The 24,412-nt window shown below is 41.6% G+C and overlaps 2 protein-coding genes across 7 annotated transcripts in view; one reads left to right on the forward strand and one right to left on the reverse strand.

The window, feature by feature from the left end:
* The window catches only part of PRSS35 (serine protease 35), a 158,208-nt gene that overhangs the window by 26,895 nt on the left and 106,901 nt on the right, over nucleotides 1-24,412 (reverse strand). The window contains exon 3 of one of the 5 annotated variants that reach the window (XR_014166652.1): nucleotides 20,831-20,888. The exons of the other annotated variants lie outside the window; for them this stretch is intronic. The gene's annotated coding sequence lies outside the window, so the exon portion shown is untranslated. Of the gene's footprint in view, nucleotides 1-20,830; nucleotides 20,889-24,412 lie in introns of those variants that run through there. 5 annotated transcript variants of the gene reach the window in all.
* ME1 (malic enzyme 1) overlaps nucleotides 15,756-24,412 on the forward strand; it is a 118,981-nt gene continuing 110,324 nt past the window's right edge. Inside the window, exons 1-2 of one of the 2 annotated variants that reach the window (XM_081904888.1) lie at nucleotides 16,724-16,807; nucleotides 17,648-17,712. In XM_081904888.1, the coding sequence (XP_081761014.1) occupies nucleotides 17,692-17,712 (21 nt within the window). In that variant the 5' untranslated portion in view covers nucleotides 16,724-16,807; nucleotides 17,648-17,691. Of the gene's footprint in view, nucleotides 16,545-16,723; nucleotides 16,808-17,647; nucleotides 17,713-24,412 lie in introns of those variants that run through there. The other variant, XM_081904887.1, reaches the window with a different exon arrangement.

Genomic DNA, 24,412 nt, shown 5'->3' on the forward strand with positions numbered 1-24,412 from the left:
AAACACTCACTTCTGTGTTTGCGGCGTTCGGGAACCAAAATGTTTGAGTCGCAAGGCATTCGTCAACCAGGGTATGACTGTATACATAGTAACTGCTGCACTTTCATGTTTGAACTGGAAATAATTTCCACAGTGTCTGATAAAAGTACATCATGTTTGCATATGTGATGTGTCTCTAGCCTCTTGAAGAAGTAATTTTGTGACTTCATTATTAAAGCAGTTAAAAAGAATTTGGAGCACAAGAGTGAGACCAGACAGTGTCATTGACATCATTCCCACTCCTCCAAGAGGAAGAACTGGGTAATAACATGAGCTGTGAAGCCAGAGTCAGTCCAAGTTACACTTGCATCATCATGTGTACATTTCCCACTTAAACTTGAGTAGCTTTTAATACTTGACTTAAAAGTGTGAAGCTTTATTTAATCAGCTCTAATCAATGCACAAATACATGCTGGACCAAACTTTGCATTGAAAGGACTGGCTTTCGATAGGACTGCAGCAAGTCATAAATTTCTAGAGTTGGAAGTGACTCCGAGGGTTTTCTAGTCCAGTCACCTGCAATGCAGGAATTATGGTCACAGCTGTCCCTGGGTGGGCTCGAACCACCAACCTTCTGGTTAACAGCCAGACACAATGGTCCATTGTGCCACAGGAGGGTAAACGGATTAAAGTTCTCCTCCCTATTTGTTGCAATTCTAGTCATCATCACCTGCCTGTCCTGCATATGCTATTTGCATGTTTAAATGTGCATGGAAATGCAAATACACATCATGATGATTAGTCCAACAGAACATGCACCCTGGCTCTAATAATCGTTTAGCTTCTACGTGGCCCTCTTCATGTAATCAATTTGTGTGTAAATTCAGCATGAAGAGTAAGGTTCTTCTGAGATTCTAAATAATATGGGGATTCTCCACAAATGCATGTTCAGAAATAATAAACCCGCATCCCGATTCAGAAATACACCCTCCATGGTGCTAAGGAGATAGCTTAGCTCACTTATCCCTAACCATGAATTGGTTTTATGTATCAGTAGAACATCTGAAAATGGCTTATATTTCTGTTCATTTAGCTTCCTTTCTGAAAGCAGATTAGCCCTGCTTCCAGTTACTGCATATATGCTTTTCCTTCTATTTTAAGATAGCCAGTTCCCACATCCCCAAGTTAAATAGCATGGTGCAATTATTGAGAAGGAAGGACAAGGCTTTGCTACCAGCAATTGATGCAGTATGGAGATGATGCCCATGGCAAACATATGCCACATTTTTACCCCACAGATTACATTCAACAGGCATCTGGGTATTTTGCATACTTTTATGAAGTGCCACATTCTTCAGGGTTTTCCTATGTATTACACCATGTTTCTTAGCTCTGTCCCAAATGAAATGGATCCTATGTGCTCTCTTAAAAGTCAGTGAGAAAACCGATTTAAATGGAAGCAAAAACATAGCCTAGTGCTGAAGGGTTTTGCATTTCTACTTTGTTAGGCAGCCAAGCAGCTCCTTTATAAAATCTAGACATTTTACTAAATTGTTCAAGTCTGCCAAAAAAAAAAAAAAGTATAAGAGCTGGAACTTCTCTAACTTTACAAGTGAAAACTATGTGTGAAATATTTAATGGTGTTGGAATACAAGAGTACATCAAAACATTCAGACTATCTAGGGGATCAGGTTTCTAAAAAGCTGAAATATAAAGGCATAATTCTATGTAATTAGACCACTGACTGGTATTAATTGCTGGAACAATATAGGTCTTTATAGTCACAATGTTACACCTCATAACTGGAAGTTCTGTTGATAAAATGGTATCATTAGGAAATAAAACCATTTGGCAGGTGTTTCCTGGAAAACTGCTGTGTTGGAAATATTGCCAAGGGAAAACAAACTATTTGGAATCCTGTAGTAGAATAAATGTATCTGCTAGAATTTAGAGAAAGATGTTGGCCTGGTTTGCAGGCAATGCTGCACCTCGTTCTCATGCTATATGGGTGAGCATTCATAGGCTTAAAGGAAGCATCAGGCTTGCATGAATCCCCCTTCCTCCTCTTCGTCTGTTGCCAGTGAATTTTGCAATGATAAATCAATGCAACTGTTTCATTCTGATCCTTGGATAGTAGTTTTCAACTAAATCTTTGTGCAGCCAGAATGATTTCCACTTGTGCAATGAAATTCCTGCCTGCTTGCCAACATGCATGCTGTACACCATGCCCAAAACTACTCCAGAGGATTGGGGGAAAGCAAAATTTAGGGGGCACATAGGGGCAGGAGAGGAGGACTTAGTGAACACGTGGGCTTCTGAAGGGGAGCTTTCAGGCACTTTGTTCCTCCATTATCTTTTTTACTCCTGCACTGTGCCAGAGTTTGGTTCAGCATATTGTCTGAACCCTGAGCTCATGCTTAAGGTCTCTCCCTGCTAACCATCAGTTCTAGCCAAGATTTATTGAAGATATGAAAAATAAAAATTGCCCCACGGTATTGTCAACGGTTCAAAATGTATTCCAGCAGCTTCAGTGTGCGAAACATCTGGCTGTGGCCTGCACACTGACTTAATGCACAATCCACCTATATTTACACCAAGTTCATGAGAGCCAAGATGTAAATATTTCCCACTCAGGAGATGTAGGCTGCAATAACACCTAGGTGTAAGACTACTGAGCTACTTGAGTGTGTGTGTGTGTGTGTGTGTGTATGTGTATATATATATATATATCTTTAAGATGGTGCTGTTAATGGGGAAAGCATGAAGGAGGAGATGTGCCCAGTGGGGAATAAGAACTTTCAATAAACGTTTTAACAAGACATCCCCAAATAGCAAAAACAAGGATAAAATAGGCATGATATATCAGGGACCAGCTCCAGAAAACATAAATGTCCCTGGTAAATGAGAACAATTTGAACATACCAGAAGATTTGAAGCCAAATGTAGTCTTGGTAAGTTACCACTGAGAATTCAATCTAGAATTTATGTTTAAGTAATAACTGGACCAGATCCTAAAAATTCAGTGCCAAAGGAGCATTCCTATGTCCAACCAAAGGTGTAGAATTTATGCCCGGTTTTGTATGAGTGCAAGCTATTCTTTATTCTAAACAGAAGTTATGTCACAATTTAGAAATGCATTTTGTCATAGCAATTTGTGATGTGTTGTTTAGAATAAAGCAAGCGAGACTCAAAGTAGGATAAACATTACACATAATGATGTGTTGTATTTTTCAAACACTGGTTTTAGTGCTACTAGCATGAAGACATGCAATGGACAATCCTTAAAATGTTGCTGTGGGGCTGCAATCCAAAGTATACTTGCTTGGAAGTGAGATGTAGCTCTGATTGGGCTACAGTTTGGGCCCAATATATTTTGCATCTCAAGCAGCTGCATTACACCATCCAAGAGGGGCATCCCAGAATCCCATGCACTGTCACACTGGAGTGTGATTATTTTCAAACATTGTGTGCCCATGCATGTGTTGCAGCATCCTTTGAGTCTTGGGTACATCTCTTGGATCAATTGCTTTTTTGCTGCTCAGAGTGAGAGACTGGGTTGACATGTTCTCTGCGTTTCAAAGTTGCTTAATGCCGGTCTGTGTGAGAGACTGACCCAGTAGAGAGTACAGCTCTACCTGGGTGAGACACAGGGAGGGTGCAGTTATGCTGCTGTGTATATATTGTCCTAGTTAGAGGTAGGAGAATGATCTGGTTGTAAAATTGTCCTTTATGCATTTTTATAGACCAGACATTTGTGTTGTCATAAATGGTTGGGTGAGGATCATCTATTTAGGATCACCCTATTGCTAAGGGTGTATCTGGGAAAAGTCCTCCCCCCCCCCCGTGTGTGTGTGGGGGGGGGTAGAGGGGAAATGTGAGTGCAGCTTCTGTTTCAATTATTTTATGTAGTTGCCAGGGATGCTGCTTATTAGAGTTTGATTGTATTTTTGTATTTGTAATGGTTTTACGCTGCTTTAAATTTTGTTTTGTTTTGTTTTAATGTAGCCTTCATTGGTAATGGTTTATTTTGATATTTTGTAATGCTTTATTGGGGACGCGGGTGGCGCTGTGGGTTAAAGCCTCAGCGCCTAGGGCTTGCCGATCGAAAGGTCGGCGGTTCGAATCCCCACGGCGGGGTGCGCTCCCGCTGCTCGGTCCCAGCGCCTGCCAACCTAGCAGTTCGAAAGCACCCTCGGGTGCAAGTAGATAAATAGGGACCGCTTTCTAGCGGGAAGGTAAACGGCGTTTCCGTGTGCAGCTCTGGCTCGCCAGAGCAGCGATGTCACGCTGGCCACGTGACCCGGAAGTGTCTTCGGACAGCGCTGGCCCCTGGCCTCTTGAGTGAGATGGGCGCACAACCCCAGAGTCTGGCAAGACTGGCCCGTACGGGCAGGGGTACCTTTACCTTTTTACTAATGCTTTATTTGTTGTTTTAAGTTGGGTTGTAAACTGCTTTGAGATTATAAATTTTAAATGTAAAGTGGTGTAGAAATGCTTTAAAATGAAGCAGCTTTATAGAAGTCCCTAAAAATGTTGCTGCTTCAAGAAGCCACTTGGATTTATTGGACAGCTGAGCCAATCCTGGATGATTTTGCCTAACATTACGGGCCTAGCATAGCCCAGAAGAGAAGGCTGGAGTAAATATGTGCCATTTGCTTGCACCTTCCAGTGGGCTGGCGGGAGGGAAAAAACCACGTGTTTAGCTTCAAGTGTAGCAACTCAATTTAGAGAGCGAGAGCCAAAAAAAGCACAAACTGTAAGGTCAAATTCAGTCCATGCTGTGTAAGAGTGTGTAGTTGTATGTGTGGCTGCCATTGACTATAATGAAACTTGTGTAGACAAATTGTGAAAGCTGAAAACTATAGACAAGCTGGCCCCCAAAACCTTTATAGCGTGCCTTTTGTGAAAAAGCTTCTAAGCTCTGGAATGTGTTGCAGCCAAAAGGACTTTCCGTTCTCATAACCTGCTTAAACTGCTGCACATGCAGTTAGCTTAAATACGGTAATGCTATACTGCAGTTGCATATATACAGGCTAGGCAAGCACTTTCCAAGAAAATTTGTTATTGTTGATGCTGTGCTGTAACTATCCAAGTGAGGCAGATCTGTTTCAGTTCACACTTGCGTTGGGAACCTATAATGTGTTTTTAAAAGCAGAAACATTTCCAGCTTTAGATAATTTTTTTCAGTAAAGTGGGCCACATTGCTTGCCTAGTTTATTGTGACTAGTAAAATCTAATTGGAACTTTAATGTTAAAGAAATCACACATTGTTCTATATGGGTCATTTTTACCCTATGTTGTTGTTTTTAACAACACTTTGTAGCATTCCATTGTAGTGGTTTAGCATCTCTTTAAAACTTGAGGGTTGTCAGTGGGCCAGTTTTACCAAAGGCAAACAATTTTTTATTTTTGCAGGTCAGATGCTTTCAGCAGAGGTCCAATGCTAGATAGTAAAAAGTTTAAAATGTTAGCATATTCTAAAACATACAGTGGTACCTCGTGTTAAGAACTTAATTCGTTCTGGAGGTCCGTTCTTAACCTGAAACTGTTCTTAACCTGAGGTACCACTTTAGCTAAAGGGGCCTCCCACTGCCACCGCGCCACCACCACGTGATTTATGTTCTCATCCTGAAGTAAAGTTCTTAACCCGAGGTACTATTTCTGGGTTAGCAGAGTCTGTAACCTTTTCTTTTCTTTTGAAGAATCTCCACCAATGAAAGTTACAAGCAGCAGAAATGGATACTGCAAAGCAGTGCTCCCTTACGATCATCTTCTTAGAGCTGGGGTCTGCAAGGTTTATTTTGCCTGGGCCAGATTGGTCCTGCGGAGATCCTTCTGTGGGCCAGATCGCATGTACGCGACTTTTGTCATCTGCGTAGATGTGATTTTCGGCACAGTGGAAGCAAGAATGGGCAGCTCAGTTCGGGGGCGGCTCATGGGCCAGTCAAAGACCTCTGCAGGCCGCTTCCGGCCCATGGGCCTTAGGTTGCTGACCCCTGTCTTAGAGCATTAGGATCTAGAGGATAACAGTCTCCTGACAGAGAAAGAATACGATATTAGCACTGACCATATGGCTTACTTACAAACAAACAAACAATGCTTTTTTATATATAAAAAAGGTGTGTACTGGTTAAAAATAAATTAAAAAGCAATAATTCCAACAGAGACAGCCTAAATGCCATTAAAAGCAGGATATAAATAAATATTATGAATATTTTCTCTGAGTGGATAAAAAAACTCCACCTGTGGTGCTGAAAAGATCACAGAGAAGGGGCCAGGTGGTCCTTCCTTAAAGAGGCTGATCCTGGGAGGAAGTTCAAGAAAGCCAAGGTAGGAAGCTGTGCTGGTTTGTTGTGGAATTGGAAGGTAACTGCTCTTGGGTGAGAGCTTTAGGTGGGGGTCAAATCTGAACCTTTTTGGGAGGGAGGAAAGGTTCGACTGACTAGTTCTAGTGCCTCTAGGCAGAGAGCTCAAATGGCTGGTGAGTATCTTGTCTCCTCACCAACAAGAGAGAATTGGTTAGATCCTTTTTATATGTATACTGCATTTGTACTGTGGTGAGAAACCAGTGCATTTGTGATTTTTTTTATCATTGGTCGGGTTCAGAGAAAATGTACCGGCGTTCTTATGGTTGGTGGTGGTGCTGCCATCTCCAGGGTTGACAAGATATGGCACTTGCAGCCTAGTGGTGTTGCTGTGGAATGCCAGGCCTGCCTGCCACAATGAAGCATTACTCATTCCGGATTTCCTTGTGGATGAGGGCCTGCACTTCTCATTTCTGTTGACAACACAGGGACAGACCAGCATAAAATTTTATTTTTTATTTTAGTTGGCAATTATACTTAAGAACTTGAGAGTACAAAAAGTCCATGTGCCTTGGGATCTGGCAGCTCCCGCTGTAAAATATAATCACCATAAATATTTTGGTAACATTTGTCTTGTTCTCTCAGGACAAATGCAAAGTTACCATACCGTGAGCCTGGAAATAGCCCTCTGAAGAATATAGTGTTCGATATATTGGGGCAGGGAACCTGTGTCCCTCAGGGTTGCTGGACTACAACTCCCATAAGCTTCAACCAGCAAAGGAGGGTCATGGATTCTCCAGCCTGGGTTTAGAAATGGCTGGTGGGCATTGGGAGTTCAACAACACCTGGAGGGCCACTGCTTTAGAAACACTGAACTATGTGCAATTTTATAATATATATTATACTAACAGGAAGTGCTCAGCGCTGCCCAGAAATTCAAAGAAACCTAAAAATATTGTGATTTTTAAATGGATAGTGTAATTTGTGAGTTTTAGGCCTGTGTGTGTGAACACATGCATACCCCCCCCACCCCCTGCACAGAGACTGCCACCTTCACCATGGGAACTCTCATGTAGAGTTTAGAGATGATATCTCAAGAGGCATTCAAATTAGTGCAGGTTCGAACAGTCATGCTAAATTGGGCAACAGTATATTCAGAGCTGTCCAAATTGACACAAGCTGAAACCATCATGACAAATTTAGTGATATCCATCTCAGGAACCCTCGTGCGGAGTTTGGTAATGATCTCTCAAGCGGTGGCCAAACCTATAGAGAAGATGCAGACAAACCACTTTGCAAAATATATAGTAGATAATAAATACAATACAGATGTTATTAGTATTACAGTATTTTAGCCATGATGTGCCATAAAACACACACACTTGGCAACTGGATTTCTCACATAAGCAGTCCCACCAACACAGATCTAGAATCATGCAGGAGATTAAACACACACAAATCACTATAGCTCAACTAGGAAAAAAAGTTTGAGTATTATTTGCATTGCATTTGTTTAACACAAATAATTACACCTTGTGAAAGCTGCTTGTACTGCACATATGCCTCAGTTAAATATGTTGGTTGAGAAATAAATGTTTAAAGTAACTAAAGGTTGCCTGTGCACTGATGGTATGTTCCCACACAGATTTGCATGGAGGTGTGCTTTTTCTTCCATGTGTACAAATACAGGGCAGCTCTAGAGGTCTCCACGCCCTGTATCTTGGCCAACTTCTGGTTTATTTCCTTTACAACCCCATTAATATGTTCTCCTGGGCCTCCTTAGAAGAGTTGGAAATTATCTCAACTAGCATTAATGTGTTTTCTTGATTCAGCTATGCATGGAAATTTAAATTCTCTTGAAATGAATTTGATTTCAACCACTTCACTCATTATCTTGCCTACATCATTCAGCATGGGTGTTCTATTTACATACAGTTTAAAATGAAAGGTTGTGTATCTCAACAGCGGTGGCAGGATCTGTAATCCCTGTGGTACATTTTTAAACTCCAGAGATACTGTGTGCTCTTGATATGTTAGGAAGTCTTTGCACATAGTATAATGAGGTTGCTTTTTTCACCATTTGGGGGCCAGTTTGCCATTTCTCTGTGGTCATTGGCATTGGCTTCATGAGTTCCCACAAGTACATCAAGAAACATTAAGTGTGAACTGGGTTGCACATGGATACCCACAAGCAAACTGGGATGAACACAAGATTTTCATTGTCAATAACTGCCCCATAAACAAATAAAAATAAAGACCACACCCTTTCAAATGACATACTTATTGAACAGTCAAATTTATGCAGAAGTTAGATTAGATCCAGTCTTTATTGAGCATACATTTTGATTTGTTTGATATAACCGTGAGCATTCCTTTGCTTGCAGGTTGCTTACATGTCTTCATGTTAGTCATTTGCTGATCCCACACTTTCCAATTCATCTCTCTGTCACTTTCCCAACTGCAAAAAGTCAACTTTTATTTAAAAGTGGATTTGTTGTGTTGGGCGATAAAGTCCTTTATGCACTTGCTTCTGTCCCTGCAAAATACTGAAAGGCTGGACACAATTCTAGTCTACCACTGCTAATATTTGTGTAAGCAAATTAGGATGAATGCTGAATAAACAGGTTGTCTGGAGCAGCTCTGTAAAGTGACACTTACCCATGCCACCTTCCACATTAGCTTGACCAGAGACAATTGTGCAATTGAAATAGCAGCTTTGTCATGGCCTTTGGCTAGTACATTAAAATCTTATTTACAGATATAAAATAGCATACACAATTTGTGTCATGGACATGTGCCCTAACTCCTTTAAGTACTTAGCAATACTCCTGTACACACGAATAAAGACTCTTTTTGTGTACAAAGGCTACTTCCTGATCAGCAGCTCTCAAGGCAAACATCTGTTTAAAACTTAGCAGTTTGGATATCTGCTGTAGGAACTACTAATAGGGAAATGTCAAAAATAACTTCAGTTTATGGTAAGGTTACCAGATTTTTTTCAATGAATCTGTGGGCACTTTTCAACTTCAATTGATTTTGTATGGGGACTGATTAGTAGAAATGGGGACATCTGATAACCTTGGTGTATGATGCAAGCCTGTGCCTCTCCATTGCACAAAACACTTGAAATTTTTTCTATCTGTAATCCTGGGTGTAGCCTCTTGAGGTGCAGAACTCAGTACATTACAAATTGCTTTCCACCATGGAATTATTACATGTTTGTGAAATACTTCAAATAGGAACAGTGTTAGCCAAGTGCCAGTTGTTAGGTTTGGATAAGGTTGTGTATGGTCATAGGTTTCTTGATATTGCAACACTGCTAATCTGCTCAGTTCAATTGCTCAGCTGATGGGTGAAGCTTTTCACAGTGTTGAGAAAAGGATTATCACCAGCTAGTGTCTCCAAATCAAGCTGCAGATTCCGTTTTTTAAAGAGTGGTCAATCCATGGGATTACTAAGACTCTACAGGTGCAAGCCTATGCACACTTACAATTGAGTTCTGTACCTTCTGGGTAAAACATGGATAGCATCAAATTGCAGATTACATAGGTAGTAGTAGTAGTAGTAACAACAACAACAACAAAAATTATTTATACCCCGCCCTCCCCAGCCAAGGCCGGGCTGAGGACAGCTAACAACCAATAATAAAAACAAGTTGATTGAAATACAACTTTAAAAACGTGATTAAAATACAGCCTCAGCATGGGAGGAGAAAGGAAAAAAGAGGGGGAGGGAATCAAATGGCCAAAGGCCAGGCGGAACAACTCTGTCTTGCAGGCCCTGCGGAAAGAGATCAGATCCTGCAGGGCCCTGTTCTCATGAGACAGAGCGTTCCACCAGGCTGGAGCCAGTGTTGAAAAGGCCCTGGCTCTGGTTGAGGCTAAGCTAATTTTCTTAGGGCCTGGGACCTCTAGGGTGTTACTATTTATGGACCTTAAGGTCCTCCGTGGGGCATACCGGGAGAGGCGGTCCCGTAGGTACGAGGGTCCTAGGCCGTGAATAATAATAGTCCTAATAATAATAATAATAATAATAATAATAATAGTACCCCAACCATCTGACTGGCTTGCCCCAGCTACTCTGGGCGGCTTCCAGCACATACAAAAACATAATAAAACATTAAACATTTAAAACCTCCCTATACAGGGCTGACTTCAGATGTCTTCTAAAGGTTGTTACTTATCTCCTTGATGGAAGGGCATTTCACAAGGTGGGCACCACTACCGAAAAGGTCTTCTGCCTGGTAAGGAAACCATGCACTTACTGGGTGCCACTACAGAACATAGCAAATTTTTGGCTCCTGAGCTGTCCTCATAAGCAAAACAACTAGAGGTACATATTCAGTTTAGTAATGGTTTCATCCCTCTCAAATGATGCAGATAAATAAGTCAGTTAAAACACATACATAGGGTGGGAGCAGGTTAAACATAGATCAAGGATAAAAAGTAGAAGGCCTTGTCCTTTTTTCAGTGAGCTACCCTATGAAAAAGGTTTTAAAGGGAAAGCAGGGTGGGGATTTTCCCTTCTAGTTTCCTCTCATTTTTGTTAGCTTTAAAAAGAATTCTGCTTGTCCTTTTAAACCCTTTTCACAGTTAGATGTTTTTAAACTCCTATATCTTCTGCAGCTTGATCCTATGCCTATTTACTTAGCTTGTGCGAGTTTCTTGGAAAGTAATCCTCTGGTCCAGTATGAAGTAATCCAGTTGAAATCCCCTTCTGCCTTATATTGTCTCGGGGGGGGGGGCGGGGAGCAACCCAGGGTTCATATTCCACACTAAGAATTTCAGGTGGTCATACACTGGAGCGAAGGAGGTGGGTGCCTTACCTCTGGGTGTGCAAGATTCTGGGAACAAATGTCACTGTAGAATAGAGGCCTTGAACCATAAAACAGCAGTGCATGCAAAATTACTGACAAGAAGCATGTAAAGGACAAATGGAAGAGTTGTATTGTTATGCTCCTGCCAATTCTCTGAATGGTGAGAAATTCAGGCGTTGCCAGGGTTACAGCCAACGGTGATTTAAGTGGAAGGGGAAGTTGCGCTTTGGCAAGGGTTTCTGGGAAGAAGCAGGAAGTGGGCTAAACACCATGCGGGGCTGAGGAAGCCATCACCACGAGGTACGGGCAGTATATTGATTGATGTGCTTGTGGAGCTGGGCTGGCTGCTCTCAGGAAGGCAACAAAGGACTCTCTTGTGATGTGAATGCTCTGGACCTCTCCATCTAGATGCAGCTGTAAATATGTGTTAATTAACCATTGGCCTGATCCACAAGGCTATAATTACGTTATGTTATTACTGAGTATTCTTTTCATGTGCTAGTTTACACATCACATTACGTATCAAAGGATTATCCAGATTATGGGTGTGCAGTAAACAAATATATTAAATGTCATAAGAAATGTATCTGCATGTGCATGACTGGTACTAGAAGCTGAAGATCTCTATACTCTTATCTTTGTTAGCTGATGTTATTTTGGAGCGCAAAGAGAGCAAAACCTAATTTGGGAGTTTGCAAAAGCAGGTCATAATACTGAGTGACCATAAACAACCATTAATCCTATGGTTATTTACCACAGCGTACATGATACCATATGAGAAGCAAGACCCAAGTGTATGGCAGGATGGTTTTTATCCACTTGCACCCAAGCAAAATACTGTATGGAAACCAGGTGTCATAAAATGCCTTTGGAAACCAGTTTTCAATACCAAGTAAACAAGTAAGTCATCATGGGGGTAAATGGTTATCAGTAACCATTTTGGAGACCTATTTTTATCTTGTTCCATATAATGGAAATTGTACTGCCAAAGTAGCAAGACAAGCTCCCCCTCCCCTTGTCAGCTGGTAGTCGCGTTTCCTTCAAAACAAGGCAAACAAGATGAACCAGCACAGCTATTTGGCAGAAAAAGGCATCCAAATCCTGATTGAGCAGCCTCAGGATTGCATAAGAATGACTTTTAGTTTAAAGTCATTGGACTCCTTAACTATGAAGCGAGATAGTATCACAGCAAAACAAACAAAACCCCAAACCTACAAATAACTCACTAAATAATAATAATAAAACAAAAAAAAGTGTGGGGGTGGATCTAAGTCTCTACTTAATTCACTTAATTTGGAAGTAAACCACAACTGAGTTCAGTCCTTCTTTGTAAATGGTATTTAAAGTTGAAATATAAATTATTATTTCTTTAAAACACTTCTAGGGTGAGGTAAGGCAAAGAACATGCCTATTTTTGGTAGCCTCCATGCTACTTTATTTCTTTTCAAGTATTTATTCTTGATACAAGCAAGTGCAACTTTATTTCTTTTCGAGTATTTATTCTTTACAAGCAAATGCAAACAATATTACTCAAGTATTGTCCTTTAGGTGGCTAGAATATGTAGAATACATATCCTGACTTGCTTCATTATGAAAGTTTATATTTTAGTAAGTATAGACTTTCAGCTTCACTGACATAATAAGGTCAACACAGAAAGATTAAAGACATTGAACACTGCTCAAATTAAAAGTCCAAAGGAATGTTGTAAAGGTCTTGTACAAATCTTGCTCTTAAAGAAGACAAATGGATTGTTGTTTTACAAGGACCATTTCCCATGAAACCCATTTCTTTTATTTATTTATTTATTTTAAATATAACCTGTTCTGAAAAAGTTGCATGAAACATAATATGAAAGCATGATTTTAGGGTTGCTACATTATATAATTAATAGAACTATTGTTTATCATGCCTAATGCAAAGTGGCTAAATATTAAAAAGCAAAACATTCTACAAGCACGACTCTATGGCCAACTCAGGATTATTCATCTCTCCAGTGACTGCCTACACAGTCCCACAGATTTAACTCATCCTAATTTCTCTTTGTTTCCATCTTGATGTGGGGGAAGGTTATTCCACAGCCATGCAACAAATAATAATCAAGAGGATGTTGCATTTGAAAAGATCTGCTATACTGCTCTTAGGAAAAGCAGTTGTCCCATTCTGAATTCCATTATTTCTACTATCCTTTTATTGCTAGTAACCCTGTGAAACTTGGGTGAGTCTTCACAGTGCCCTTACCTCTGAAAGCAGAGGCACTTGGGGCAAAGCCTAACCTGCAGACCACAGCTGCTATGGGAACTCACACAGGGAGATACGGTCTGAAAACTGTAGGCCAAGATCGTATGGGATAGCCATTTCTTTTCTATGAGAAAAAAAATTAGGAGAAAGGAAAAGTAGTTTAATCTCAGGGGACCTTTTTAGGCTGTCACTAGAGAAGTGTGGTTTGAGTTTTGGAAAAGTGGTATTTTTCTAAAACGTAGGCAGAAGTGTAAGGAACATCTGCTTTCCTTTGCATTCAACTTTGTCTGGAAAATGGTCAGTAGCAGTAACAGTATCTCATGCTTTTCATTTTGCGCCTGTCAGCCATGCTAACTGCCTGATACAACGCCCCCTTTAATAATAAAAAAGTCTATAGTTTTTAGACATGGAATAGTGAGTGCAATCCTACACATGACTACTTAGAAGAAAGTCCCATGGAGTTCAATAAGACTTGCTCCCAGGTAAGCATGCAGCCTCAGAAATGTGCCAGCCTACTAGCTTTCTTGTGGCTAAAGTACCCTCAAGGTGCCTTACTGGTGGTGCAACACTGGTGAGTCGGGAGGTCTCAATTCTGGTTCCTGATATATCATCTGCTTCCCTAATTCTGGGCCTTGCAGTAGCTTAACATAGCACCTTTGAGGATATTTGGTGATGTTGGGTATGGTTTCTTCTTACTTTATGTAACCACTTTTTAACATTAGCTCCCCTGAGGAAGATTAGCTTTTATTGCTATTATATATTACACTTGAATTGACATTGCAGGATTAATAATGTAGAAGCCATTATTCAGATGAAATCTATGTAGACAAATTCCTGGACCTATTAGGAATGCAGGTGAATACCAAAGGGGCTGCTCAGGACAGCTGTGGTCTGGGTCTGCAGATATATTTGTGCAGAACTGTGCAAAATTGTCTGAAAACACTGTCATAAAAAAGAGAAAACACTTTGCTTTATTATACTTAAAGGTTAAAGTCTGTACAATGTGCTGATGCAGGAAATGTTTGATAGCATATGAACAACAGTGCAAAGAACTTGATATGGTCAGCTGCCTTTGATTTTCATGGCTCAATGGATAAGCAGCAACATTTCTGGGTACAACAGGAATGGGGGGAGTCCATAACCCTCCAGATGTTGCTGGACTACAAATCCCATAAGTCCTTGACCTATGTCTGTGTTGGCTTGGGATGATGGGATCTCATGTCCAAGAACATCTGGAGGGCCACAGGTTTCCCATTCCTGGAATTCAAGATTCAATTACTGCATCTGATGATTGCACAAGATTGTTTCCAGCTGTCTGCTGCTTTCCTCATGCTGCAGATACAAACCATTTGCTGCTACTGTCAGTGGACTGTCAGTGATGAGAGTGGGCACTCACACTGTCCTTGTGTGGCCTGAGCGTGTCAGGCTTGCTGGTCATTTTCAGAAGCACCGCTGTCACTGGGACAAACAGCTCTCCTGAAGCATTCTTAGTGTCTCACGTTGCTGCCAATGCTGTTCTCTTAAGAAAGCTGCCAAACAGGTAAGACACTTTATAAAAATGCAAATCTATTCTGTAGAAATGCTCGATCCATCAATACTCTCCTCCTTTGCTAATGCTAATCAGAAAAACTAGAGATTAATTGCTCAATTTACACAGAAACATCATTGTACCATTATGAAAGTGTATTTACAGGCAATTCATAAAGGACCAATGTTTTCCACATTCAGGGTGTGAATAAAAGCCAGTTAATTATCATTAAAGTACATTGCTCTGTCTCAAAATACTTCTGTGCTGAATGCTGTAAGATTCCGGATAGTCAAAAGCAAGTACTTCTTTGCACTGTACATAGTTATTAAACTATGGATCCACCCCCACCCCCTTATGAAGCAGTGATAGCTAGAAATTTGAATGGCTTTAGAAAAGGATTAGACCAATTCATGGAAGAGAAGGCTACTAATGGCTACACAACATGATGCATAAATTCATGATGCTGGGAATCACAAGTTGAAAGAGATTGTGGAGTGGGGTGAGGATGCACGGTTGTTGTTGTTTTTTGCCAGTATCCACATTTCCTCACCCCCAATTTAATTTGATTTGGAAAAATCTGTTAAAAAACAACTGATGCTGCTGTTTTTGTGATATTTAATTGATAGTTAACAGGGTCCTGTGTGGAAGCCCATAATATCTGAACAGATCTTTCAGATACCACAGAACAGATGTTGGCAACTGTTGTTTTTTTAAATGATCTGATTTTTCACAGCAGTTGGCACCAGCATAGTGGGGCCCTGGGTGTCACAGCACCCATGAAGGAGGCAGATACCCACAAATTCCGGTGCCAGGGCTATGCACTGGCACCCATGGGGCCAAGTTGGCACTCCTGTTAACCAGCATTAAATGGGGTGTGTGCGTGCGCTACCATTTTGATACCTTTGATGTGGCATTGATGCTGAAAAACAAATAAAGAAGCAAACTTGCATGATCCCACAAGAAGCGCCAGTCTAGGAGACTCCTCTCTCCCCAAGTAGGAGCTACATGAAGGGGCTGACCCTGGAACCTTCTGCCTGCAAACCGTGCTCCCAGCGCATGCTGTTGGCATTGACCTCATGTGGCCGGAATCAAAACCCCTGCCTGAGATGGGCCTAGCCCCGGCGAGGCCTCGCCACTTGATTTCGGTGCATGTCCAAAAAGAGGGCCAGCAGCAGTGCGTTGCCATAAACGGGCGAGGAGGTGGATGGGAGGGAGAGAGGCCTCCTTTACCACACACCCTCACAGGCTACGACTGTCTTTCTGAGCTGACCCGACCCGATTTGCCTTACAGCCCCCCACGCCCAGCCTCCCCCGCGCCCTCAGCGTGACTCAGCGGCTTTCCGTGCCCCGCTGACCCCTGCGAGGAGGCGGCTTGTGAAGGCAATTCTTCTCCTCCTCCTTCCTCCTCCTCTCCCTCACAGCCTGTCCTCCCAAGAGGCGTCCGCAGGCACAGGAGGAGGTAGCAGCAGCAGCAGCCACAAGTGAGCGCCCAGCACGAGCAACAGGCGTCACCACCAACCGCCCGGCCAACCGCCTTTCCTTCCCGCTGACTGACTGACCCCAGGGATGGAAGGCGCCGCCGCCGCCAGGAGTCCCCCCCGTGAGGGGGAAGACCTGCCCCCCGTGTGGACCCAGAAGAGGGGCTGCGAGGTGTTGAGGGACCCCTCTCTCAATAAGGTACCTTGAATGGAGTCGGCCTGTGTGGGGTGTGTGTGTGTCGGAGGGTCGCTTAACGAGGCGAGGCGCGAAAAAGCCGTGAGGGGACCGGTGTCAACTTACACATCCTCCCGCCACCCCACACCCTTTATGCACGAGATAAATATATATATTTCCCCCTCTCCCTCGGAAGTGAATCGTGCCCGGTTCAGTGGGCTGGGCTTCCCAGGCAGTTTGCAGGGCTTGCAAACGCAGCGCCGGGAAGTTTTTGCCGGCGGAGGGAGGTTTGTTGGTGTTGTTGTTTTCCCCCCTCCACGCTCGCTCTCCCTCTCCGTCGCTGTAACCGAGCCGGTTGGCCTTTTCTGCCTTGGCTCCGCCCCAGCGCTCGGCTCTCGCCTTTTCCTGCAGCCGTAGGGAGAGGAAGCGAAGCGGGGCAGCAAAACACCCTCCTCTCTCCGCGCGCGAAAGCCCAAACCCACGCTGGAGTCCCCGGGGAGTTTTATGCCGAGTTATTCGTCCCTTTAATCTTTTCACTCCCCATCTCATGTTCAAATGCAAGCTGGACATGGCGCGGTGCTGCTATTTGCTTATGCCTTATAATCTGTGCAAACACACACACTCGTACACACACACACACAACACACATACAAAAACACACGGGTCAAAAAGTTTCATAATTGTCTACACTCGCGCAGGGTTGCCAACTGGTCCAACAGCAACCACCCCAGTTTGCTTCTCTGTCCTTGACAGGTTTATGATAGGCGCTGCAATCAGAGGGAGATGGTTTTCTGGCAGAGCAAACTGCTGTTCAAGGGACAGCCACTTCAGACATTAAAGAGGTGTCTGCCCTGACCCTTAGGACACAAGCACCTTGTTCCTTTCCTACAGCCAAGCTGTTTGGGCCACTGGCCATAACGTGATTTCCTCATGTGGAGCAGCAGTTTGGCTCTAGTCAGCTGTCTGTTCCTGGCAGTAAAAATTGATTTTTTCAGCAAAATCTGCGAGTGCCTTGGTCATGATCAAGTGGTGCTATTGCCTTTCCAGAGTCAGACCACACTATTTAATAAGAGACACACATTAAAAAATCCCTGTGCCATTTCTCTCCATTACCTACTGCCGTCCAGGCAACACTCTGTATAGTGGCTCCAGCTCCACCAGCCTATTGGATATGAATGGTCACAGTTGTCGGGTAAGTTCTAAGCTTGTTCTAAGCTGAACAAGTTACAGAAAGAGAATTGTTTTAAAGATGTATGGGGTATGTTGTTTTAAATATACATGGAGTGTGAAATCACTAAAGGGACATGCTTCTCTCATATCCTTATTTTTGGGTGCATGTGTGCAAAGAGAAGAGTATGAAATGCACAGAAGCAGAAGCGTAGGACGTTACAAAAGGAAGAGAGAATCAAGTCCAACTTAGCTGTTTTATCAATCAAGAAGTTAAATATCTTTTCAAAGGTCTTAAACTTGTCTAAAACATTTAGAAAAGCACCATAAAGGAAATTAATACTCAGGAAAAGATGGGTAACAGCACATGGTGGATTGTAAAAAAAGGGGTGAGGAAGAAAAGAAATATATTCCATTGAATAGAAGTCTCTATGGAGTACTTTGGGGAGTTACCTTGGGGCCAGTTTTGTGCATTACTTCAAGGTGGTGGGATGTAGGATTATCAGCATAGTCTCTGCATGTTTTCTTGGAAGTCAGTAGTTCAGCTAGAGTTTTAGACCCTCGACTTACTAGTCTTATGTCCCCCTTCTGTTTTTAGACAGCTATGTGCATGGCTTTTGGAAGGGCTAGAACTGAAGCTCAGTGGTAGAGAGTCTGCTGGCATGCTGAAGGTCCAAGGTTCTTTTGTTTCAGATTGAACTGGGAATGTCTCCTCTCTGAAACCCTGGAGAGCTGCTTCCAGTTAGAGTAGACGATAGCAAGCTAGATGGACTAATGATCTGACTTGGTGTAAGGCAGTTTCCTATGTTCCTAATGGATGGCAAAATGAGTTGTGAAGCACAGATTTCGTACCCCCATTCTATGCTTTACAACTGCTTCTAAAGTCCAAATATGTTAGAACCAACCAAACAAAAGTTTATCAACCCTGATAAGAAAGATATACTTTGAGCATGTGCAGATTTGCATGGTAATCTCAAACCATAGCACTATCATGACTATAGGGACAGACTGGTGGTGAGGTTGGAGTCATGCAGTTGCGCTGACAGGACCTCCTCTGACCAATGAAAAGTTTTTTCTTATTTCACAACAATTATATACCGCTTGATCGTAATAAAACCTCAAACCAGTTTACTTTTTCCATGGGGATGCCTAATATAATATAGTTAATATAATAGAATATAGAATAGGACAGAATAAAATAGTAAGTGCTGTTTAGAATGTGGTTCTGCAATTCAGTACTGTCTATAACATCACTGGGAATGAATGGCAGTCTCTCATCCTCAAAATCTGTGCCATTTGATAAACACTTGGAATCTTCTCTATTTTATTTATACCTGTGTGCTGCCCCCACACCTTCCATTTGAAAAGGGTGGGAGTACAAGTTCCTCTTGTAGAGAGTTTTTAGCCCTCTGTGCATTTCATAGATATTACACAGGGCCAACCTTATTGTTAGGCAGAGTGTAGCAACTGTCTCAGGCAACTGATTTTAGTGTCATGAAAAGATGGCTAATTTTTAATTTGATTTATTATTACAGTACTATATTTTTACTGCAAGGAAAAGGCATTTCTAGAATTTTCCATCTTGGGTGCCAAAATAACTTGACTGGTTGACTGGGGCGTGAAACCATTTGCTGCTTGGGCTTATGCAGCAAATGCCTTGGGCAAGCGGTGTCTAGTTTGGATTAGAGCTGGCTCTACTATGGCAGTTAAGATAAAATCAGATGTTGCTGTTTTCTAGAAAAGACCTCTGTTTAAGATCCAAGAGTTACCATTTTAGCTATTTGTTGTGGGTTCATTAACTCGTGACAAAGGAAAGAACATTGGGTACTGGTTGTTCCCAAGAAGATAATGAGCTGCCAGTCATTTAGCCCTGACTGAGGGTTTTGGAGGGTAAGGAAAAGTAGAAATAACAAACCAGTATCCAGTAGAAAATTGATGAACCGGCCATTAAAAAAAATTCTCTTAAAAAAGTAGATGGTTTAAAACTCTTGATCTAAGAAGTAAACGGAATTCTATTTATGTGTAGTTTAATATGGGAAGCTATTGCATGAAAAGGAGTCATTTCAGCTAAAAGTCTTTGTGAAAAGCACACCTGCAGAGTTGCTCTGTTAGACTGGAGGACAGTTATGAAATTCTGGGCCCTGTTTAATTTTTGTTTGTAGAAGTGATTTATTTGACATACCGTACTTTTCCGTCTATAAGACGCCCTCATGTATAAGATGCTCCCTATTTTGGGGGGCTCAAATTTAAGAAAATGGGGGGACGCAAGCAAAATTGCCGAAGCGGCATCCAATCCAAAGCAGCCCTTGCCGCATCTGCTAATAACCCACCCATTTGACAAAGCAGCAGCCAATCCAAAGCAGCCATTGCCGCATCCACAAATAATTGATTGACAGCCCTGAAGGAGGTGAGGAAGGGGCACTGGGTGGGAGGGGGTAGGGATCCAGAAAGGCTGGCCTGGGGGCAGGGAGAGAAGCCAACTGGCTCCTCAGAGAGAGAACTTTTGCCTCCCTTTCTGCCCCCCCCAACTCTCCCTTCACGCACCCTGCATGCTCGTCCCTCCAATGGCAATGGGTAGATCACTGCCAGTTTTTTAAACTGGGTAGTAGATTGCAGCCTGGTCTGTTGCTTTCATTTTATGGATCAATGGTCTCGTTAGATAGTAAAATTCATGTTAATTGCTGTTTTAGGGGTTGTTTTTAATTGTCTGGAACGGATTAATCCATTTTGCATTACTTTCTATGGGAAAGCGCACCTTGGTTTTGGAATGCTTTGGTTTTGGAACAGACTTCCAGAACAGATTAAGTCTGAGAACCAAGGTACCACTGTATAAGTTACAGGTGCCTTAAAATCTGTGGACCTTACCTTGGGATAAGTCCTCTTCAAATGTTTTGCTAAAACATTACTGCCTCTTACAATTCCACATTAACTTGTGAAGTTGTTATTTACTGGATTATTATAGTGCCATCTCTTTGTAGGCCCCATTATTAGGGTCAAATTACATATTCATAGTAACCATATGTAATATTGACTACAAGACTGCTTTTCCAAAGTGGTCTCAGACAGGGAAGTAAACAAGAAGCCTGAGTGTGAGCAGGTGGTTAGACCTTTCTGACTTGCTGCTTTCCCCTTGAAATCTCCCCTTTTACCTTTTTTTTGCTTGGAAGTTTCAGGCTGGATCCACAGCAGTTGTAAAAGTGCCTGAGGGGGAAGTGGAAAAGGTGAACATAAGGCTAGTGTTCCCTGTACTGTAGATGTGTTGGCCTTAATATGATTATCAGGATTGGAGTATAGGAAGTAGCCTATTTTCTCATTTTTTCTTTCTTCTAAGACCCTCCCTAGGATCTTCATATACTGATTAATCTCTACTTTCTCTGTTTATCTTTGCTAGCTGCCAGGTTGAGATAAACAATTTTTCTAGGTTTTGTTTAAGACTTTACCTTTTTTTTTTTAAATGGAGGATGAAGGTATCCATACTTTATGATGTATTTCATATGAAATATGAGAATAGCATCTATCTACAGTACTGTGTATCTGTCCTAAGGTAACATGAGCGGCAGCCCTTGGTTGAACTTAGGGGGAGGCGTGGTCAGGGTTTTTGTTTTTTAAAAATTTGGGAAAGGTTTACAGAGTCTGACAATCCCAGGTCTAGACAGAATGTCAATATGTAAACCAAAAGCTCTGCAGAGTGGGACCTAATCTTCTTAACCTCTTTGTAAAATGCCTATTTTTCAGGAGGAATCTAAAAGTTAGATATGCTGAGCTGGCTCATGCTTCTTCAGGCAGGAAGGGAGCCTGGCCTTCAGTAATTTCTTAAGATAGAAAAAGTTCAAGGAGAACTCTATTTCCTTTTGGGAATACTGTAACAGGAAAGTAGTGTGATACTGCTTCAATAAAATGCTGTTGAAGTGGTATTGTAGCTTCTGTTTCTTTTGTTTTTTTTTATAAATATTTTATTAGGTTTTTAATAAACAAATTTCCACTTTCAAATACAAACTTCCATAGATCCAATGGACTCCCCCCATCTCCCGAGCACTGCATTCCCTGTGTAACCAAAACCTCAGCAATTTGTTAACTTATTTTATACATAACAATATATCTTCCATTTTATCGTGTTATCTGATGTAAACATTTCAGTACAATTGCATTAATTTTTAATTTCCACACAATAAAAATATTTCATTATCTCACTTCTGTCTTATAGTGTCTTATTTATCAATTCAGAGATTTGCCGATACTGAAGCTATACCTTCCTAGAAAGGAGCATTTTTTAACATTCATACAACTTATAATGCTTTTTCAAGTAGTCCTTAAAATTTTCCCAAACTTCCTCCGTTTCTTCTTCTCCCGAGTCTCGAATTCTGCCAGTCATTTCAGCCAACTCCATATAGTCCATCAGCTGCGTCTGCCATTCTTCCAATGTGGGTAGATTTTGTGTCTTCCAGTGCTTTGCCAACAAAATCCTCGCTGCTGTAGTAGCGTACATAAAGAAAGTTCTATCTTTCTTGACCATCCTCTGGTCTACCATGCCCAGAAGGAAGGCCTCCGGTTTCTTAGGTAAGGTGAATCTCAGCACCTTTTTTAGTTCATTATGTATCATTTCCCAGAAGGCCTTCACTTTCGGGCAGATCCACCAGAGGTGTAAAAATGTCCCTTCCTCTTCCTTACATTTCCAACATTTATTATCGGACAGGTGATATATCTTTGCAAGCTTGACTGGGGTCATGTACCACCGGTATATCATTTTCATAATGTTTTCCTTCAAGGCAGTACATGCCGTGAATTTCATTCCGGTGTTCCATAACCTTTCCCAGTCTTCAAACATAATGTTATGCCCCAAGTCCTGTGCCCACTTTATCATAGAGGATTTGACAATCTCATCCTGTGTGTTCCATTTAAGCAACAAGTTATACATTCTCGAAATTAGCTTAGATTTTGGCTCAAGCAACTCTGTTTCTAGTTTCGATTTTTCCTCCTGAAAACCCACTTTTTTGTCTGCTTTAAAAACTTCCTGGATTTGAGCATAGTGCAACCAATCTCGCACCTTGTTTTTTAACTTTTCCATACTCTGTAGCCTCCATTTATCTCCAATTTTTTCAATTATTTCCCAATATTTAGGCCAGTGGGCCTCCATATTGAGTCTTTTACGTGCTTTGGCCTCCATCGGTGAGAGCCACCTCGGAGTTTTACTCTCCAATAAGTCTTTATATTTTGACCAGACCATGAAAATTGCCCTTCTGACAATATGGTTTTTGAACAATTTATGAACTTTAACCTTGTCATACCACAGATATGCATGCCACCCAAAAGCATTATCAAATCCCTCCAGGTCAAGGACATCGGTGTTCTCCAATAAAATCCAATCCTTCAACCAGCAGAGGGCTGCTGCTTCATAATATAACCTCAAGTCCGGCAGGGCAAACCCCCCTCTTTCTTTCGCATCTGTTAGTATTTTAAACTTTATTCGGGGCTTTTTGCCCTGCCAGACAAATTTAGATAAATCCCTCTGCCATCTTCCAAAACATTCCACCTTGTCCACGATCTGGAGGGCCTGAAACAGAAATAACATTTTCGGCAATACATTCATCTTTATAGCAGCTATTCTACCCAACAAGGAAAGTTTCAGTCTTGACCATGTTTCCAAGTCTCTTTTGATCTCTGACCAACATTTCTCATAATTGTCCTTAAACAAATTCAAATTTTTGGAGGTCAAGTGCACCGTAGCTTCTGTTTCTTTTGGAGGTGAGTGCTTATTTTATGTCTCTCCTGAAAATGTTTCAGAGCAGGGGTACAAAAAATTAAAACTTTGCATGGGCCACTGTGCATGTTTTATTTCAGTTATTGTATTATGTGTGAAGGAGAGAAAAAGCAAAACAAACCTAACCTTCTAGATTTTCTTAATGAATGTAAAATAATGACTTTTACTCTTTGAGGATCATCCGCCTATACCCTGTTCAAGGTCATAGTTAGTAAGAAAGTGCAATTTCAGTTTCTATCTCAGTTTTGGTTTTCTGTTTTCATCATTCACAAGGGTGTGAAATGGGCCATGAATTATTGTTGCTACAGCTACAATTGATGCTACAGATTCCAGTATTACTGAAGCTCTAAAATTGGGATGCAGTTAAGGAACTTTGCAAATGTTGCTATTGGCCATGCTGGCTGGGGCTGATGGCAGGTGCAGTCCAAAAACAACATATGGAGGGCCACAGGTTCATAAGAAACAAAATCCCAAAATACCTTACTGAAATAATACTGAAATAATACTGAAAAGATGTGTGTGAGGTGCAATAAACACCAAAAGCACTATATAAATGCTCAGTGTTTTATTCACACTGTAAACATGCTACAAAAAGTCATAACACAGGCAGAAGGCTAGTAAAAATGGTTGTGGTCATACAATTTTTGTGTAAAATGTCTTAACGTTTTGAGGTGCATGTAGGAAAGCAGGAAGAAGAAGGCTAGCAATAATAACTTGCAGACAACTGTCTGGGAGTGCTCTTACCCAAATGTGACATCTAGTTTTGCCAGATATATGTGTAAGACTAGTATCTGACCCATCCTACGATTAAATATTGCTTCTCTCCTGTATCTTAATCACAGGGAACTGGAAAAACTGAGTAATAATTGAGTTTCCTCTTCTTAAGAACTGCCCCCAGCGGTGGCCCTGATGGCCACAACACTCCTTTGTTGTATTGCCACTACATAAGGTCAGCTAAGGATGAGGA

This window comes from Podarcis melisellensis (genome assembly GCF_964234715.1).
Source record: "Podarcis melisellensis genome assembly, chromosome: 3".
Classification (NCBI taxonomy): Eukaryota; Metazoa; Chordata; class Lepidosauria; order Squamata; family Lacertidae; genus Podarcis; species Podarcis melisellensis.